The sequence below is a fragment of the Lacerta agilis genome, chromosome 7 (genome assembly GCF_009819535.1).
Source record: "Lacerta agilis isolate rLacAgi1 chromosome 7, rLacAgi1.pri, whole genome shotgun sequence".
NCBI lineage: Eukaryota > Metazoa > Chordata > Lepidosauria > Squamata > Lacertidae > Lacerta > Lacerta agilis.
Genome location: NC_046318.1, coordinates 38,240,871 through 38,261,782, shown reverse-complemented (window position 1 = coordinate 38,261,782; position 20,912 = coordinate 38,240,871). Strand labels below are relative to the sequence as shown.

Sequence of the window (20,912 nt, the reverse complement as noted above, 5' to 3'; positions counted from 1 at the left end):
GTGGTCTCTTCCAACTCTAGAATTCTATGATTCTATTCTATGATTCTATGAAATACTAGCCCATATAAACATAGGCGTGTTGGCTCTGCAGTGTGATCAGAACTCTACAAAATGCAGGGTCTCCCAATATATAGCAATTCTATTTCTATGCCAAACTTTCCAAGTAATAAGGGCGGGTTCATCAAGCACAATCCTACTCCCATCTCCACAAATTCATAATCATGGTTATGGTTGCATGAGCAGGGCTGCAAGTAACACCAATAGGATATTAAACAAAGAAGCAGTTCTATTTTTATAGGAAAAGAGGTGCTGGAATTCACCCTGAATTCCTCCCTTGTTCTCTTATAATGGCGCTGGAACTGAGTACTGGTGAGTTCCAGCTGAAAAATAGCCCTGCAAAGAAGTAACTGGCATATGAATATGACCAATCCAACAGCCCTCTTAAGTGTCACTTACTCCCAGGTAAGTGTGTATATGATTGCAGTCTTAGTAGTATTCATAGAATCATAAAACTGTAGAGTTGGAAGTAACCCTGTGTCAACCAATACAACCCCCTGCAATGCAGGAATCCTGCTCACAGGCATCCCTGGGTGGACTCAAATCACCAACCTTCTGGTAAATAGGCAGATAAAGTGACCCACTGCTGAAGGGAATCCTCACTGTAGATATTTCTGTTAAAGGAACATAGGAAGCTGCCCTCTAGTAGGTAAGTCATATCATTGGTATATCTAGCTCACTATTGTTAACACTGACTGGCAACAGATTCACAGGGTTTCAGTTTTTCTCAGCCCTATCTGGAGACACTTGGGATTCCAGCTAGGACCTTTTGCAAATCATATATGTTAATTAGGTTGCAATCCTGCTCACTTACCTAGGAGCAAGCCCCACTGAACTCATTGGAATTTACTGCCAAGTAGATATGTAGGATTGTGCTGTTGGATTTTGGTCCTTCAGAAGCAGAATAATAATTTATTTCATTGCATTTCTCTAAATTAAATCAGGTTATAGAAGCATTGCACATTCATTCTACAGAAGATAGAAACTGTAGAGACCTGGATGAAGTGCAACTTTTACAGAGGGTACATGACTTTTTAAAAACATAATGACACCTGGTGATCAAAAGGATTTGTCTCATCAGGCAGAGGCTATTTTTAGTTAACAGCACCAAGAAGTCAAGTTATGAAAGTCTGTGGTTATGAAATATCGACTTCCTGGGGTTATGAAAGGTATATTAGAGCACAGTTCAACAGCTAGGAAGCATCTGTCGTTCACAATGAACTAAACTGAGGAGTTGGAGGGACTGGGATAAAAATACAGCTCTGTTATTATCACTGTTCCATTGAGCTATGGTTCTTTCACCAGAATCCTTTTGAAATTATTAATCCTTATTTGCAGCAAGAATTGGAAACGTGGAAGTTACTGGACTCCCAGCTCCCATCATCCAGGACCACTGGCCATGCTGGATGGGGCTGATGGGAGTCCAAGGGCATCTGGAGCAACACTGTTTCCCACCCCGGGACATTTTAATATACTTTCAATATAACTTTGCAGCATGTAATTTCAAGAACTAAGGCTTATATTTGCACAGGTATTCACTGTTGTTCAGTGAAACCAGGGCACTCTTAAATAATAAAACTGAAAAATATTGGTGATTTATTTATTTATATACCACTATCAGTGTAGATGGCCATGTACACAATTAAAATAAGAAATTCTAACCCAAAGAGTGTACAATCCAGTTCAGTGTTAAGTATTTGTATAATTGCAATGCTTAAGTGTCCACTGTATCTTTACAAGGGAAGAAGTTGGGGGGGGGGGGGAAACAGGAGCAACTGGCCACACCCCTCTGAACTGATTGGCCATGCCTCCATGACTTCCTCGCAGCCCTTACCAGTCTAGTAGACATGGTGGTAAGTAGCAGGTTTGGCATGCACACACACACACAAAATAAAAACAATGCAAATAAGATGTATATTTTTTTCAAAAAAGAAAATAAAGGTAGAATTGTTAACAGTCTCAGCTTTATTGCTACATACAGGCTTCCTGTTCTATCTGTTGTGCAAGTCAGGAGGTAGAAAGCCCCAATGAATTCAATAGCACTTACTTCTAAGCCGGCATGTTTAGGACTGCACTGTAAATCCCTTTTTTTGTATGTTGGTACTTTTGGGGGGGGGGAACTGCCAACAGTTAGTTTTAAAGAGTCCCCAGACCGTCTGTGATTCATCATATCACAATGAATCAATATTTGCATTATTCTTATTCAGAAGCTGATCCTGCCACTTCTGCACTATGAATAAAGTGGAAGCAGTTTTCTACAAACCAGCCTTCATGTTCCAGTGAGTAAGGTTTCATTATGCATAATTCCGGCTCCACACAGAATGTCTCCAAAGCATGTCCTAGCAAGAAAAATCAGGGTGGAAAAATATGTTAGCCGCAGTTGGAACATAAAAGCTGAATGCTAAATGAATATATGTGTAATGTGCTGGAAAATAATGTTCATATCACTGATAACCAAACTACAACAGATATTTTTAAAAGCCAGAACTGAGTGTTAAATTAAATTTGTATATTTCACATGTGCATAATTTTTTATAAAGTGTGCTTGGAATTATAGTTCCTGTTCCAATATTTAATTATACTTTCACTAGACATTGCATACACACAGAGAGAAAGAGTGACAGTGATATACACACAGACAGACAGACAGACACACACACACACACACACACGGTTGCATTACAATACTATCCAGGATGATTTTCATAAAATTGATAATCTTTTAAATAATATTACTTAAATGTCTCCCCTACTGTCATATTCTTTCAAAAGACTACTACAGTACTGTAATCATAGTATGTGCCACTGAACTTGAAAAGGCCATATAGCCTTTATAAAAGCTTCACAATGTTCTTTTTGTACAATCTTGTTTGTCCTCAGTAAACAAAATTATATTATCAATGTATACAAGCAGAAAAGTTGTTTTCCTTCATTTGCAAGGAATCATACAAAACAAAGTGGCACTAATAAAGAAATGTTCCAGTGTGGTAACAGAAAGCAAACTAAAAATGCTTTTGCAGTTGATCAAAACTACCCAGCAATATCAAGTTATAGGAAAACTGGTGCTATTAACAGTAATCCTTCTGGTTGGTTAATTGGTTTGGCAACTTCCAGGCACATGATGTGTGATGCTAATTATTTCCCCCAAGAGTTAAATGATAACTGATCAGAGGCAGCTACTGGAGAGCTATGAGATTCAGGTGAGGGTCAGATGACTTGTCAATCCCAGCAGGTATATAAGAGGACGACCCGGGTCAGATGACTTGTCAGTCTTGCCAGATGACTTGTCAATCCCAGCAGGTATATAAGAGGACGATCTGGCCTGCCCGCAGAAAGGATTTGTGCTGCGGAGCTGTTATGGAAAATGCCTATGTGGTTGTGTTGACAGGTGTGCAAAGGAGGGGTGCAGAAGCTAAAGGTACAGTATCTGTCTATATGGCCTTTCCAAAGGCCAGGTTGTGCAGTCAGCTGCGGCCTGTAAAAAGCCAGGCCGGGAGCCACCTTAAGTTGAGGCTGCATAGGCCTTGTGGTGCATGTGATTCAGATTCTATTCAGTTGAACCTCTGGTTACAAAGTTGACATTTTTTTAGCAATGCCTCCCTAGTGAGCCTTCTTTTGTTCACTTTTTATTTCGAGGCGGTGCACACCTATGTTTGTGGAACTGCAAACCTTTCCAGTCATGTGTTACTCTAGTCAAATCCCACATATGTATGTGGGGAAAGATGATGGTGTGCAGCCTGGTGTAAATTAATTTGTAGCCTGGGGGGATTACCAAGGCGTAGACTGTCCCTGGGACAGGTAAGGGTGCTGATCCCTTATTTTCAAATCTGAAACTTGACAGCTATGAACCAGATCTTAAACTGAGGCGGGCGGCTGCCTGAAAGAAGCGAGGAACTTCCTGTGACCCACATCCTATTTTGTGCACACACATACACAAGCCCAAGATTCGTCCTATGCTCAAGGGCCCAGCCTTTGCGGCTGCCACAAGCAGTCGGAACGGCGTCCTAAAATTAGAAGCCAGCGAGCGGGCTTTGCGTGGCAAGGAGGCTGCCGCTCCTGGATGGGTGCAAAGCGCCGTCACTCTCGCCCAAGGAGGCGGCGCCTCTATTCCGTCAGCGCCTCTCTCGCCTACCCGAGCGAGGAAAGAGGACGCGGGAGGCAGACGGACGAGGAAAGTCGGAGCGGGGACACAGCGGGGCAGCAGAAGTCAGCCGCGGACCTCGTCCAGCAGCGAGAGGGAGGAGAAGCAGCAGCAGCCCCAGCCAAGCGGCGGGGAAGTTGCATGAGCGACCCCTGAGCGAGCGCTGTGCCCGAACCCCCTGCTCGCTCTCCCCGCAGCGTCTCTCGTGCGCGCTGGGGACCGAGGAGGGGAGGCCGCCTCACTTGGGACCCGAGAAGGCGGAGGCGTCCTTGGAGGAAGGGGGGCAGCGGCTGCCATGAAGGCCAGCGGGGATCAGAAACGGGACGAGGCGGCCGCCAGCCCGGGCGACCCCTGGAAGGAGTGCATGGAGGTGGCGGTGCAGCTGGCGCTCCGGGCGGGACAGGTGAGCAAGCGCCACGTGGTGGGCTCTGGGGAAGCAGGGTTGCACGGGGGGGAGGGGGTGGCGTTTCCTTCCGCTGTCGCCCCTCCCCCGACCCTGCGGGTCTGTAAGCAAGACGAAGCTCCAAACACGGATTGACATCCCTTTCTGCTTCCCTTTGAGATTCGTGTGGGACTTGAGAAATCGCTGCCCCTCTCTCTCTCTCTCTCTCTCTCTCTCACACACACACACAAAATATGTTACCTGCTGGGCAGCGAAGGACCAGGTCTCCTGGTTGCAGACAGAGCTTCTGAGTACCTTGTCAATTCTGGCTGGCCGGTCGGGTTTGTGCATGTTAGGCGGGGACGCGAGGTGCATTTAGTTTAATAGCTGCGTCTTACTTCCGAGCAAGTGTATAAGATTACACGTGGAAAAAAGAATGGGAAAATGCTGGTGAAAGAGAGAGTACTTTTTCCGAAATTAAGTCAGATGTGGGCAAACTGTGGATTAACAGTTTAGGACAGGCACCCCCAAACTCAACCCTCCAGATGTTTTGGGACTACAACTCCCATCGTCCCTAGCTAACAGGACCAGTGGTCAGGGATGATGGGAATTGTAGTCCGAAAACATCTGGAGGGCCAAGTTTGGGGATACCTGGTTTAGGAGGTAAATGGGGTTTAACTGGGCCAGGTCAAACAAAAGGGCAAAGGAAAGCTACCTTGCATTTCTGGACATTACAGAAATGGCTCTTCTTAACTACCTGGCCTAAAAGTAGCCCATGGTAAAATATCAAAGAAAGCATTGTTGTAACACTTAGTTAAAAACAACACATTAATTTGAGGTTGTTGAGTGGGTTTAAACGGGAGTAATCTGTATTGCATCATTGCTGTTTCTGCATTAATATGTTCAGTGTCAAGGATGTATCATGTTAATATTCAACAAGAGTTTGGGTAAGAGTCTGTTGTCCTTATTTCACTAGGAATGCCTTGCTTTTCCATTGCCAACTTCAGATACCATTTAAGGAGCCACATTGTTAAGATGTGACCCCCTTTTTAAGGGCAATGTATAGGTTGAAAAAAATGAGTTGAAGAAGATATCGGTTTCTAGCCAATTGTTGTTGTTGTTTAGTCATTTAGTCGTGTCCGACTCTTCGTGACCCCATGGACCAGAGCATGCCAGGCACTCCTGTCTTCCACTGCCTCCCGCAGTTTGGTCAGACTCATGTTGGTAGCTTCGAGAACACCGTCCAACCATCTCATCCTCTGTCGTCCCCTTCTCCTTGTGCCTTCCATCTTTCCCAACATCAGGGTCTTTTCCAGGGAGTCTTCTTTTCTCATGAGGTGGCTAAAATATTGGAGCCTCAGCTTCAGGATCTGTCCTTCCAGTGAGCACTCAGGGCTGATTTCCTTCAGAATGGATAGCTAATAGCATTCCACTAACTGGTAGCTGAAAAGGTCTTTGGCATACAGGTAAAGGGAACTATGCATTATAAGAAATCCTAGTAAAATGACCCAGTACTGTAGAACTACTGTACATCGATATGCAAAAATAGAGTAGTATTTGAAGGCTTAACAGCAAATTCTGTCTTCCTTTAGCTCAAATGTTTTGTTATGGTAAGAATAATCCTATATATAATAATACAGTGGTGCCCCACTAGACGAATGCCTTGCTAGACGAAAAACTCGCTAGACGAAAGGCATTCGCTAGCGGAAGGCTGTCTCGCAAGACGAAAATGTCAATGGGCTTGCCTTGCAAGATGGAAAAAAAATTCCCCCCGTCAAATCGCTATTCTTCCATTGGTGCTTCGCAAGACGAAAAATTCGCTATACGACAGCACTCGCAGAACGAATTATTTTCGTCTTGCGAGGCACCACTGTAGATAGGTTCTCTTTCCAGACCAGGTTGATTGTAATTTATTTTCAATGTCAGAGTTCAGTCCTGAAATGTGAGGACTGTTCTCACAAGGACAGGACCCAACTTGCCTCAGTCAGCAATCTGGCCACTAAATTCTGTACCAGCTGCAGTTTCCTAACAGTTACCAGGAGGAGTCATGGGGAAGGGTCATAGCTCTGTGGAAGAGCAGAAGATTCCATGTTTAGTCCCTGGCATCTCCAGCTTGGGCTGAAGGAGACTCCTGTCTAAAATGGTGGAGAACCACTGTCAGTATACACATTTCTGAGCTAGATGGCCCCATGGCCTGTGTCAGTATAACACAGCTTCTTTTGAGTTGTCAAATTAAAGCAGAAGTAATAGGTAAATTGGGTAAGCATGTTCTGCTACCATAGGGTCAGATTCTGAAACCATTTTGAAGGAAAGGGACTTAATCCAAAAGCAATACCTTTTGATTTCAGTTGAAACAACAATGTGTAAAAATACTATCTCATTGAAGTCTCCCCTTTGTTCATAAAATTTGGATGGCTATCAAGCTACTAAAGCAGAATTTTGTCAAATCGTCGGGGGGGGGAGATAGCCCATTGTTCTCTGGAAACAATTGTGTGTGTTTAAGACCACATACAGATAGCCCTCCCTCTCACCCACCCTCTGCCTCTTTAGATGAGTGATGAAACATCTTACCTGCTCTCTTCAGGACAATTTCACCATGGAAATCACTGTGAAACAATATGTAAAAATACACTTGTGCTTATAATTTAGACACAAACCTGTGGCTTCCAACACAGCAGAGTTCTAAATGATGGAAATGTAACCAAATGGATTTTTACATCCTGATTGTGTACATCAGCACAGACCAATGTCTCTGAAATAATGGTGACATGTCACAGCAATACCAGTTTGATTTTTTTGGGGGGGGGAATAATTTTTATTTAATATTAGATAACTAGTTCAATTTTTTTAAGCAATTCTGTATGGGCATAACAGAGAACTATTTTTTGTCTATTGTTTATTGCTTATCATTTATTTGAGTCAGTTGAGAGTTCTGTGGAGGGAAATGGTAAAGTAATTTCTTATTTATTTTTTTCTAGATTATTAGCAAAGCTCTCACTGAGGAAAAACAGGTGTCTACCAAAACTTCTGCAGCAGATCTTGTGACAGAAACAGATCACTTTGTGGAAAACTTAATTGTTTCTGCTCTGAAAGAAAAATTTCCCTCTCACAGGTAGGTCCATCCTAATTCTAGGCAAGTTATGTTTTGAACTGGAATTGAAAATGTCATTCTGTGAATAAGCGAGCTTGGAGAATATCAATATTAATAGGCTGCTTCACACATTGTATGAATGAAGTTACTGAATGATACAAACATGCACCTCACGTACACTAGGTAAGATAACAGGGACTGGCTGCAGCTCTGTCAAGTGTACCTTTGCTGATAAACTTGGATGTGCTGCCAATTGTCTGAAGGTGTCATAAATGGATGGGGAACTGGCAACCCGTGGGCTAGGTGCAGCCCATGAAGCTTTTGCATCCATCCTGCAGCCTCCCCTCATCTGCTCCAGCCCCATGAAGCAATTAGCTGGGACCTTTTTTCTTAACCCTAATTGCTGCATGGGAGTGATTTTTGTGGTGGTGAGAGCTAGCCATGGTGAGTTAACCTTCCCCATATGTTGCTACTCTTCTAAAGATTGTGGGGAGCCAGAATGGCAATTAGGCTTAAGAAAACAGATCCCATTAATGCAAATGGGGGCCTTTGTTCTAAACCTTATTGCCAGATTGCTGGCAGTGGGGGAGAGAAGGGAAGATTTGTAAATGACTTATGAAAGGGGGGATGGATGAGCGTGGGGACATGCAGCCCTCAATCTAGCTGGTTCCCCAGTTATGCAATAAAATGCATAGCCCATCCCAGTGCGTTGAGATATGTTAGACTGAGAGATAGTCATTCAATGAGTTTTGTGGTAATTGGGGATTTGAACCGAGATGCTTCAAGTGATCTACCAGCCCCAGGAAAAACCAGGAGCTTCTCTTCCTTCTGGCACAGCACCACAGCTAGGAGGTTAGGGAACAGGAAGGAGCACTTTGAGACATTTGGAAAGTAAATGAGTAGAGATCTGGGCAGGGAGAGATGAACCTTTTCCCAAAGCATAGCACTACAGTGAGGGCGGAAAGACAGAACTGGGAACACTTTACTTCACCATCACGGTGCTGGGCTACGGGGGGAGGGCTTCTCCTCTCAGCACAGTTCTGATTGGCAGAGAAAGGGTGACTGATTGTCTTCAGGAGAACAAAAGTTGACCACCTTCCTGTAACCATTCTACTCCCCCAGTTAAACATCAGATGAGAGTTGTTGAATATAACTGGTTGGCCACGGGCAGGGAGACAACATGTTAAAAGGGTGTGTTTTTTAATTCTCCTGCCTCCAATGTCTTCTCAAATCCAGATTAGATTTCCCGTAATGAAATGAATATAGTAGTTTTAGCCTAATCTTAGTGGACATCTGTTCACATGAAAAAAGCCCAACAGCAGCAACAAAAACAGTAACCTTCCCTTTATGTAGGCTGGAACTGAAGGTTGTTTTCACAAGTATAGCACTAAGCTTCAATAGACAGTTGCCATTTAGTTTTAATTGGGAAAGAATAGCTGTGAAAAGGTGGGGAAACAGTAACTCTTCCAGATGTGGGTAATCTTGTAAAGCTTGATGTCCTTTGCGTAAGCTGAAACTAATTGCTGGAATGTACACGTAGTGCAGCAAAAGGTCAAGGGTTGCATGCACATTATAGTACAAGACATGTTCAAAAATACATTTGGTGTCCTGTGTAAAAATTGTCCTGTTCTTGGAAACAAATCATAGTAAGCATTAATTTGAGTTTAGGCTTCTGATCTCCTTGTGTCCTGGAAAAGGAGGCCAAAGCTTGGTGCAGCTCATTCTCTTCATGCTGAACCATGGTTTAATGTGATGTCCAAATATGGCAATCACATGACCAGGGAACCCACACTGCGATTTAGAGCCAGATAAGACACGATAGTGATAAACAGGCGTTTTCTATTCATGTGCCTGCCCTGTTCATATATAGAGCAAAGGGTGAGTCTTACTCAATAGTTTTTATTTCAATAGTAAGAAGAAAACTACTCATTGCAGAGTGACTTGTATATCTTCTATATGTGCTTCTGACTGTCATCCAAAATGACACCTCTTACCTGTTGTGATGTACAAACTGTTGCTACATTGTATTCACACACAGCTTTTCATGAGTGAAGATACATGGGTTTCCCTTTCGTGTAAGACCCTGAAACCTCCGTTAGAGCCCTGAAAGTAACTTGAGCACCTTCTATATGTGCTCTTGGATAATGTGCAAAGATTCACATAGATCCCCTTAGCACAGGGGTAGGCAACCTAAGGCCCGTGGGCCGGATGTGGCCCAATTACCTTCTAAATCCGGCCTGCAGACGTTCCAGGAATCAGTGTGTTTTTACATGAGTAGAATGTGTCCTTTTATTTAAAATGCATCTCTGGGTTATTTGTGGGGCATAGGAATTTGTTCATTTCCCCCCCCCCCCAAAAAAAATATAGTCCGGCCCACCACATGGTCTGAGGGACGGTGGACCAGCCCACAGCTGAAAAAGGTTGCTGACCCCTGCCTTAGCATAACTTTTAATACTTTATCTGATGCTTGTTTAAGGCCAAATGTAGCAGAAAATAGCTACGTTTGGGAATGCCAGTGCCTAAGTGCCTTCCAATAAGTAATAATTCAGTATTAATTGTCTCACCCATTACAGGTTTATTGCTGAAGAAGCTACCGCTGCTGGTTCAAAGTGCATTCTCTGTGACAGCCCTACCTGGATTATTGATCCTGTTGATGGCACCTGTAATTTTGTACATAGGTAAATACATAAACAGTGTTGCAAAAAAGTTACGTCTGCCTTTTCTCAAGCTCTCTGTCGTTCTTTATTTTTCTGTGTCCAACCTATTAGAGTAAGGCTTGCTTGGATATATGGTTACTTTCTTGAGTCAACTTCTGCTCCAGTGCTTTGGGAGGAAGACTCTGATGAGTGCATATGCACAAACTCAATTCTAGATGCGTGTGTTTATGATTTTGGGCTTCCCAAGTGTTATTGTGAGGGGAGTGCACACTCTCAGTTCCTTTGTTACATAGTTTGGCTTCTATCAAGATAGGTTCTTGCCCTTGTAGTGCCTTGTGGAAGTCTATTACAGGTGGACAGAACTGAATAGCACCAAAACACAAGTGCAGGTACAAGTACCAAAAGGGTGTAGTTTCTAAGTAGCACAAGAATTTGGAGCTACCATTGCTGTACAATGAACAATCATCAACTGTAGTGGTTGGCACCTTAGTTCAGCATACCAGTTACCTATAAAAACCTTATTCTAAAAGAGTCCCTTATGAGAGGCTTTGGCTGAAATCCAGAGAGCTATTGGACTAGTACAATGAATCTAAGGACAATAGCTTTTACAATATATTTTCCTTCTCCCTGCCTTTAGCATGGCAGACTGGTTTTGAAACTCAGTGGAGATTTCAAAAGAGGAAGGGACAGTTGCAGTTGAATCAGTATTCAAGTTCTGATCAATTGCACAGCATCCTAAGATTTGAAGGAGAAGGGAAAGGGATTTTCTGAGAATCAAAGCCAAGTCAGCTATTTCTGCTTCAGCTACAGGGGAAAGGTCACTGCTAAACAGATCCACCAGATCAGGAGGATGCCCCTCATTCTTTAACCATTGGGCTTGTTTTTAAAAGGTAAAAAGTAAAAATGTGCAATTCCTTTGGATACAAAGAAATGAAGACTCTCAGATTTCTTAGCTGAGAACCAACACAATCGCATTTCTGACAGGTAAAGTTGTTGAAATTAACTGTTTAGAGAGCCTACTAACAGACGCAACTGGTTTTATTTACACAGGTTTCCGACTGTGGCCGTCAGCATTGGATTTGCTGTTAATCAAGAGGTATAAGATAAAGCCTTATCTGCTGCTATTGTGATTAAGTGAAAGATTAAAATCTAACAAACTTGAGAATCTCGTGAGCTTCATAACAAGTAACAAAGCTCACAGAAAGCCATTTAAGTTACTGTATTTATCTGTTATAACCTTGGTTTGAATACACCAATCTGCATAATCCTGAAACCAATCCTTCGGTCTTGTCTTATTATGACCTACCATAAATGAATGGATTCTGGAATCATTCTTTGGGTAAAAGAGTATGTATAAGTCTGGCAGAATGTAATGGTAGCTTATCCCAGTTTCAGGGACCTATTTTTATAAGTAGTCTTGCATGTTTTAATTCTATCAATGTTTAATTGCTTTTTAATGATGGCTTTTTCTGTTTTTCTTATTTTTAATTTGTAAGCCACCTTGAGTCCCTGTCAGAGAAAAATGTGGAGTATGTATGTCTATTTTCTTAAATAAGGTCCATTAAAATCAGCAAGACTTGTTTCCAAGTAAATGCATTTAGGAGTGTCATACTTAAGGGAAAGGTCAGATCAAGCCATGCTATACATTTTCATTCTTGTCTCGACTGTTAGAAAACCTGTATTGGCAGCCTTTGTAAGTCTGCCCTTGATACTATTCCTTCAAGGGCAGAGTAGCTGACTTTGCATTACACAGATGCAATGGTAATGCAATGCAGTCTTTCTTCATGCAGAACCCACTAGAACAGAAAAGGACTACACTGTAGGGGAAATAACAAACGTTGTCTGTTGGCTGGGACACACCCTTGTTGCTAGATAGCAGGTGGAAAGGACAAAAGTGTTCCATAGAATTATATTTGGCAAAGACATGTTGGGTAGGGATAACATTCTTGCATTTAGTTCTTATCACCACTCCTGTACTGTATATTCAACACCAGATATTAGTAACTTCTTAGGATACAACTTCACGTGCCTGTGTCGGACTTACTTATTGAAAGCAACTGTAAAATAAGGTATGGGGGTGTTGTCAAGTGGTAAAGCAGAGATGGGATACTGAACATTTTATCTATGGATTTTGTGCTGTAGGTTACTTGAAGCCCCTCTGTCCTGCTACTCCAGGCAGCACCACTCAACAGCAGTGCTGTCAAGTATCCCGTTTTCCCCGGGATTCTCCCTTATTTCAAGCAGTTTTCTGCTGCTCTCCCTTATTTTTTATTTCCCTGAAATTTCCCGTTTTTAATGGAAGCAGCTCCTCCCCTGCTGGCTAGGGACTGGATGAGAAGACCTCGCCTACTTGGAGAGAAAAGCCTCAGCCCTCAAAGCAGGGAGTCGTTTCCCATGCTTACAGGGGGGTATATTCCTCCCCCTGCATCAGCCCCTATCCGTTGGCGCCGAGCCCCTCAGCCAGCCAATAGGGTTAGCTGGTGGGCGGAGCTTGCCTGCCTTTGAGCAGCTGCTGCTTCCTGTCCTGTTTTGATGGGATCAGACAAGAAGACGATGGGGCTCCATCACGCGGAGCACATGGCTGCCCTCCTCTTTGCTCCGCTCCGAGCCCGAGCCCGCTTGGAGTTTACATTGCTGCTCCGCCCACTTTTGCTCCTGGCTCCGCCCACCACTGACATGTGACTGTCCCTGGGATAGGTGAGACTGCTGATCCCTTATTTTCAAATCCGAAACTTGACAGCTATACTCAACAGACTGAGGAAACCAGAGTTTTTGTACCAGCACTATATCTGGATAATAAATGGTGCTTAACTTGAAAACTAAGCAGTTGTGTGATACATTTGAAGTGTTGAGCTCTTGCTCATTGTTGTCAACACTGTGCAGAAAAGATTTCCAGGGGCTTCCTGAACATGTAAGAATTAGCCCTAAAATGTCTGTGGAGATCGATTAACTAATTTCTTATTGAAATTTTATGTACCTTGTGAAGTTGAAAGTCTGGCATGCTCAAAACCATTTCTTCTTTATTATCAGTAGCATAAACTGCCATTTATATGCATTTTATATAGTGATAATCTGTTTATATTGCAATATATATAATACAAATTGCATTCATGATCTTTTTCCTTTCCCAAAATGCTAAAGCTTGAATTTGGTGTAATTTATCACTGCACGGAAGAACGATTATACACTGGTAGAAGAGGTCAAGGGGCATTTTGTAATGACAAAAGGCTTCAGGTATCAAAAGTGACAGGTTGGTTTAAGCGCTCTAAAAGAAATGTTTTGAATATTGTATTATTAGAGAGTCGTTACCATATGTAGGTAGACTTACAGAGCAATCTTCTGCATATTTACTCAGAAGTAAGATCCACTCTGTTTAGTGGAGCTTACTTCCAGGTAAGTGCACATAAGATTGCACCCTTGATGTATCTTCTGCATAACTGAATATATTTTACATTTATTTAAGTAGTCCTATGCCATACTTTAATTATTGAGCTTAATAGTTTAAAAGAGGCTTTTATAAATCACTGTAAATTTGGCTGAACAGAACTGGTGACCTAATCTTATGATTAGGCAGCTCTTGAGTGACAGGTGAGTGGACATAGTTCAAATATTATGAATGGTGCTGGCATGAATCTCTCTACAATTATGTAAAACTACCTGAAAAATGTATTCTAAATATTACAGCCACTGTAGGGAAAATATTTTAAGTGTACCCCATTTCATGTTGGGGCTGCAATAACGAAGCAGCCTACTTAGGGTGGATTAGCACTGTCAGACTGCAGAGTTGGTGGAATTCTAGATTATTTATTACCTATTTCTTGTTGGAAAATGTGTTGACTGATTTCTATCAGGTTGGAAGTAGAGAGACTTTTTATTGTGATTAAGGAAGACTAGCAGACTTCTCAATGGAATAATAATAAAAAAAAACATGGGATGTGAAGTATGTATGTATACACTAAAGAAAAGTTGTCCAAAAGCTTAAATTCAGTTAATTGGTCCTGGAATACTAGGACTTGGGACAGGCTTCTAATGTATGCAGCTCTGAAATAGCAGCATGAGGCTATGCAATCGCTTTAGAGGCTTTTTCAAAATAATATGTTGGTTCATGGTGGTATTATTAATTCTGAATTTTGCATGTATGAATTTTGCAAATATGGTATGATAGGAATGATATATTCTGCTGCAAGATCTAAAATGTACTTTGTGATAGGCTTAGAGCTGATGGGATGTATAATTATTTTGACTGAACATTATTGCAGAATCTGCTGTGATTCTAAGAGGGTAAGACTTTGCTTCCAAATAAACATATTTAGCTAAAAGTAATAAGCAGATTGAGATGCGGGTGGTGCTTGTGGGTTAAACCACAGAGCCTAGGGCTTGCTGATCAGAAGGTCAGCGGTTCGAATCCCCACAATGGGGTGAGCTCCTGTTGCTCAGTCCCAGCTCCTGCCCACCTAACAGTTTGAAAGCATGTCAAAATGCAAGTAGATAAATAGGTACCGCTCTAGCGGGAAGGTAAAGGCGTTTCCGTGCGCTGCTCTGGTTTGCCAGAAGCTGTACGCTGGCTCCCTCGGCCAGTAACGCTAGATGAGCACCGCAACCCCAGAGTCAGAAATGACTGGACCTAATGGTCAGAGGTCCCTTTACCTTTACCTTATAAGCAGATTTGTTTTCCATAATTTCAAGACACAGAATTTTGTTGAAAACTTTTGGAAATAAGCAAGACCGTAAAAAAGAACAGTAATATATGTACACGCGAAGCGATCTTACTGTAAAATATCCAAAGGTCCTTCACAGTAGAAATTGGACAGTGCCTACTTTGAAAAGCTGTTGCAATAATACAAAATAATCTTTTGTCTTGCAGATATCTCAAAGGCCTTGATTTTAACAGAGATTGGCCCAAAACGAGATCCTGACACTTTGAAACTATTTCTCAGCAACATGGAGCGATTGCTCAAGGCCCAAGCTCATGGGTAAGATCTTCTTTAAAAAGTAAATAAATCATAAACCTGTGTAAAGAAAAGAACCAGCACCTTCATTAACATTTCAGTTACTGAGGCCATCCATTTAAATTTAGTGAACCTAAACTTTTGCAGGCATTCTGGTGCACTTACAGAACTCCCTCTGAACCAACTTCCCCATTCACTGCACCATCAAGGTAGCTTTTCAGTGTTGGAAGTCAATCAGCATCCCCTCTTTCTTCTTGCTTGGGAGTTATGAAGACAGGGCAACCTTGTATTGCATTGTCAAGTGAATAGGACAAACAGACATTGCTTGCTGGATATGATAAAATTATAAAGAAAGGGGAAGATGTTGAGACAAACACCTGGAAACATATGACTGGCTTTTCTTAAGATAATATTTTAACTTGTTGTGAATATTCCAGTTTGTCTGTGCAACAAATCATTGGTTAAAATTGATGACTTGTTTTTCTAACCTTGACTCATGATTACATCCTCATGGGTTGGCTTTATCAATGGTTTTCGTTCTTTTCACAAGTCTTTTTGCTCCCACCTGTGATTTATTGTAGGGTTCGTGTGATTGGAAGTTCCACGTTGGCGCTTTGTCTTCTAGCATCTGGTGCTGCAGATGCATATTACCAGTTTGGCTTGCATTGTTGGGACTTGGCGGCAGCTACAGTTATTATCAGAGAGGCAGGTGGTGTTGTGATGGATACTTCAGGTAAGCAAAAAAATTATTTTTATAACACATTTATAATGCACATTTATTTATAAAAATATTTATATCACCACATCGTAAAAAATGCTGTTTACAACTATCTATCTATTTATAATGTTTACATACGGGTACTATCAACTAATTACCATATTTTTCATGTAAAAGACGATTCCCCCCCCCCAAAAAAAAATTAAGTTTGAAATTGGGGGTCGTCTTATACACAGAATGTTGCAATTAAATATATAAATAAATACATACATGTCACCATCCATATCCCCCCCAGCCTCTCCTCACTATTGGCCTCACGACAAACCCTGGTCTGGTACTCCCTCCCAGCAGCCCCCACTCTGGACCTTCCCTTCCCCCCAATTCCCTCAGCCGCCCCCTGGCTACCCAGACCCCCCATTCCCCAAGCGCACTCACTCAGGCAGCTCTGGAAGTCACAGCATTCACATCTGCCGGCACTTGTGGAGTAAATACGGTACATACCATAAATACTGAGACAAAAGTGCAACAAACAGGCAGGAGAGCTGGAGCTGGAGCTACAATGGAGTTACACTGAGCTGACAGGAGCAGCTGCCATTACACAGCTTGCCTCACTGTTTGATGTTTCAGTATGTACTAAATATACCGGTGTTTTGAATATTTAATAAAATATCAAAGTTGTTCTGTTTGGTGTTTAAAATATTTCTTTCTTAATTTTGGGCTCAAAAAATAGGGGGCGTCTTATACATGGGGGCGTCTTATACACGGAAAAATACGGTGATATGGAGAGATTGCCTGCATAAGTCTGGTGACATAGAAAAGTTATCAGGAGGTGTTAAAAGGCTGAAACTGAAGCTCAATGTCTATTGGCAGAGCATTCCACCCTTATTGGGCAGAAAACGTCTCAGTTTTTTTTTTGTTGTCAGATGAATCCCACCAACTTGACAACCAGCTATGCTATTGCAAATGCTTTCAGTGATCAAGTTCAGATATAAGAGTTTAGGCATTCCTTAAGGTATCCTGGACCTAAGATGTTCATTTACAATGAATGCAAGGACCTTGAACCTGGCTCAGTTACAGATGGGCAGCTAGTGCATATGTTTTAACAATGATGTCATATGCTATCAGCCATGTGTCCCAGTCAGCAGTGTAGCTGCTGCATTCTACACCAGCTGGAGATTTACAGCAGACCCAAGGGCTGTGCCACATAGAGCACATTATAGTAATCTAGCCTTGAGGTTACCAGCACATGGACTTCTGCGGTCAGGCTATCCCAGACCAATCAGCTGGTAAAACTCAGAGGACGCTTGGGCATCTAGTGACAAAAATGTATCTAGGAGTACCCACAAGCTGGGCACATGTTCCTTCAGAGGAAGTGCAACCCCATCTAGAACAGGCAACTTACCTATCTCCCAATGGTTGCCCCATCCTGTGATAGAGGGAAGGTGGGTGCGTTCCAGCTAAGTGTTGCTCCTTAATGTCTTCCCATGAAATTGAGGTCTTGCATCTGATGAATTGTACTATATGGGAAATGGTTTGAGTCACAGAGTGGGCAGAGTCTCACATTACTGTTGAATCTCAAGTGGTTTGTTTGACTGATCAAATCCCTCTCCTTTCGTAGGTGGACCTCTAGATCTAATGTCATGCCGAGTAGTTGCAGCAGGTACCCAGGAAATGGCTGCATTCATAGCTCAGGAAATTCAGACTATTCACTATAGACGAGATGATGAGAATTGACCGGACTTACATATTCCTGGAAACAAGGAAACTTGTCCTTTTGGAACTACATTGCTTCCTTCAGGATGGCTTGCTTATAGGATAAATTGTTTAATTGTATGTTTCTTAATACAGTCTATATAGCAAAGGTATTATGAAAAAAAATTACTTGCATTATAGGAAGGTGAAGGGAAATTTTTAATTTTTGTAAGCTTCTTGGCCCCCTTTTAATGAGAATTTATTTCAGCTATGCTTTTTTTTAAAAAAATCCCAGGTATCCCAGATTGAGTTTGCTTCTTGCCTCCTTTAGGCTGAAGCAGAGGGGAAGCGGGGTTTGTACCACATTCAAATATAAATAAAACTTTATTTTTGCAGATCTCAGGTAAATTAGTCTTTCTGCAGCAAAGGGGAAATTGTTTTGAATTGTGTGCCTAAAGTACTCACTCCCAACAGTACTTGAGAATTCTAAACTTAAAAGTACATGTATGGAAGAAACCTTAGATAGTTACACTTCTATTAACTAAACAACAACAACAACTAAACTCATTTATGTAGCACAGGCAAAAGTGGCTATGGCACATATCCTTGAACTGTGTATTATATTTATGTGGGTAACTTAAATAATAGATATTGGTGCTGATCAGTAGATGAAAAGCTATTTTTCCAACATTTGAAAATCTTCAGCTTCAATCAAGCAGCTCAACATAAATCACAGCAGGGTGTTTTTTTCATGACCTAGAAAATTCAGCACAACATCACGCAAGGCTGTGATGGTTTTAACCTAGGTAATAGCACTGAGCACAGGACTAGCTTGGCAGCCATACACACACATTGGTCACTGCTGCGCTTGAGTCATTACTATGGGGATGAGGAATCTTATTCAAGAGAGAACATAAGAAGAGTCCTACTAGATCATGCCAAAGGCCCATATAGTCCAGAATCCTAGAGTGGCCAGCCAGATGTCTATATGGGAAGACCGGGCCTCACCTTGCCCTCCATGGGCCCCCCAGCCTTAGGATGCCATGAGCCCTGAACTCTTGAGCCTTCTCTCCCTTGGCTCAGAGACAGTTTGGACCCCTCTAAGGGAGAGAGGGAGAGAGCCCAATGGCAACCCCACCTTTGGCTCCCCCAGGACAGAGGGGGCCTGCTTCTCGACCACCAGAGCTGGTGGTGAGCAAGAATGCCAGGAGGGGGGAGGCAGGCAATCTTGAGTGGGCAGCTCTCTGGGACCCAACCTGGACAGGTGCAAAGGAAACGGAACACCAAGCACCCTGCAATATTTAAGAGACTTGTTTGAAAAACCTTCATAGGATGGTAACCTTTCAGGGATTCTTTAGCTGTGGTTCCTGCATTGTAGGGAGTTGAGCTAGATGACCCTTGGGGGAGCCTTCCAGCACTGCAATTCTGTGATTCTATGTAGCTCATAAGCAGAGCCTGAGTTCAATGGTGCTCTCCTGATTCCCATCAAGTGGAATTCAGAGGCAAGCTGCCTTCGATAGTGGAGGTAGGGTTTATAGAACTCTAGCAAAGAAAGTCTCTTCCACTGGGTGCTAATACTTGGAAAAGGCTCTGAAGGGAGATATATTCAAAGGAGCGAAGCAAAGCATTTTAACCAATTATTGAAAATAGCATCAGAATCTTCTGTCTTGGCTGTGTTTAGTCAGTTGCTAAGAGAACCATGGAACTAGGTGCTTGAGCAGGAAAGGGTCATGACGTAGGCTTAGTTCTCACAAATAGCAGATAATGTGGTAAACCTCTTCCTGGACTCTACCATTTGCAGGTATGGGCTCACATGACTGAAGGAATGCTTCTCTGTACCAAAAACAACCAACCAACCAACCAAAATTTATTACGTCGGAGGAATGATCCTAATTTAGCCGTTTCCCTGCCATACATGTTCCCTAAATGTAGCAATTCTGTTTCTTTATTTTTGTATGGCAGAGCATTCAGTCATGTAAGTCAATACATGCTGTTTCAGCTACAGCCCACAAAATATTTCTTTTCTTATCTGTCCTTTGTGGGAGCTAGCCCTTAGAAATGATGTGAATCTACAGTTATCCACAGTAACTGTGTGGATAATTGCTGTAATTTCTGCAGCTACTGAAAGTCAGCATCATGACCAAAACCCAGATATTAGAACATTACCCCTGAAGTAGTCTGTGTCGCATTAAGATCCTCTACACCTAAACACACTGGAGATAACTGCCATTAAAACTAATGATACTTTTAAGCACAAATACTCAGGATTGGGATTGTGAGACTGAACCAGTTGGTCCCAATATGAAAATCTGGGACTAGGAATTTTCTTTTGTTCCAAAGAAATACAGCCCTGGCTTCATAAGTAGACATCCTACTGTCTAAGAGGAGTTTACTATTCTATTTAGCTATATGTGTGTGCAAGAAAAAGGGAATGTAAAGACCCAAAGAGTATTAATAAGATGGTGATGTATGCTGCTCTGAGCACAACCCACTGTGAATGGAAAAAGTGACTTGCAAATATTATAAATAAATTTTCTGCATGGAAGGGTCTGCAGAATCACAAGAGATTGCTACATGTTAGCCTTGCTGCTGTTACATTTTTTTGTATGGCGTTTTTAGAGCTGCTTTGCTGGAGCACTGTATGGTATAAGAAGCAAAGTAGCCACAGAAATAATCCTTTAATTTGGTGCATCTGGTTCACCAAAATACTGTATAGCCATAGGATGGAAACATTGTCACACATTGTTAATTGCATTGCAAAAATATTCTGGTGGCTGTGAGTTGTTTGCTCCGTTCCAGTCTGAACGTTAATGGCAATGAATGTGTTATCAGTGTGAAATGTCTCATTTTCCCAGGTACAAAGTATTGTGATTTGAGTGTTTGGAAATTGTGGTGTCTCCAACAGAAGTGATAACTTGAAGAAAGGCATGAAGAATGCGCACAATAAATGAACAGTTTTTTGTGTAATTGAACTTGTTTTGCAGAAAAGCCCTAAAAATGCAGAAACATTTGTGGATCACCTTTGTGTCTGTCTCAAGCTTTTAATTTGAGCGTAGTTTTGTGTTTGTGTGTTTTGGCAAGTGAAGGTAGTGGGGAAACAAACTCTAAACCCAATACTTGTGCCAACACTAAACTCATGCTGTGCTTGAATGCTGGTCCTAATAGCGTGTCTTATGGCTTAAAGGACGGTCAACTCCTTTGCTGATTTTCTGTGGCTTTACCCGC

At 42.1% G+C, this 20,912-nt stretch overlaps 1 protein-coding gene and 1 long non-coding RNA gene across 2 annotated transcripts; one reads left to right on the top strand and one right to left on the bottom strand.

Annotated features, from left to right (window-relative positions):
• Positions 1-365: 365 nt before the first annotated feature.
• Positions 366-4,922, bottom strand: LOC117049857. Its single transcript, XR_004427020.1, has 3 exons — positions 4,842-4,922; positions 2,321-2,396; positions 366-393 (listed from the first exon to the last, which is right to left on the bottom strand). It is a non-coding gene; the product is annotated as an uncharacterized LOC117049857 (long non-coding RNA).
• IMPA2 (inositol monophosphatase 2) lies at positions 4,064-18,082 on the top strand. The gene is made up of 8 exons (XM_033154871.1): positions 4,064-4,601; positions 7,559-7,692; positions 10,245-10,349; positions 11,379-11,424; positions 13,470-13,578; positions 15,193-15,301; positions 15,859-16,010; positions 17,614-18,082. The coding sequence occupies exons 1-8, from the start codon at positions 4,494-4,496 to the stop codon at positions 17,727-17,729; spliced, it is 879 nt and encodes a 292-aa protein (XP_033010762.1). The 5' UTR covers positions 4,064-4,493; the 3' UTR covers positions 17,730-18,082.
• Positions 18,083-20,912: the final 2,830 nt, after the last annotated feature.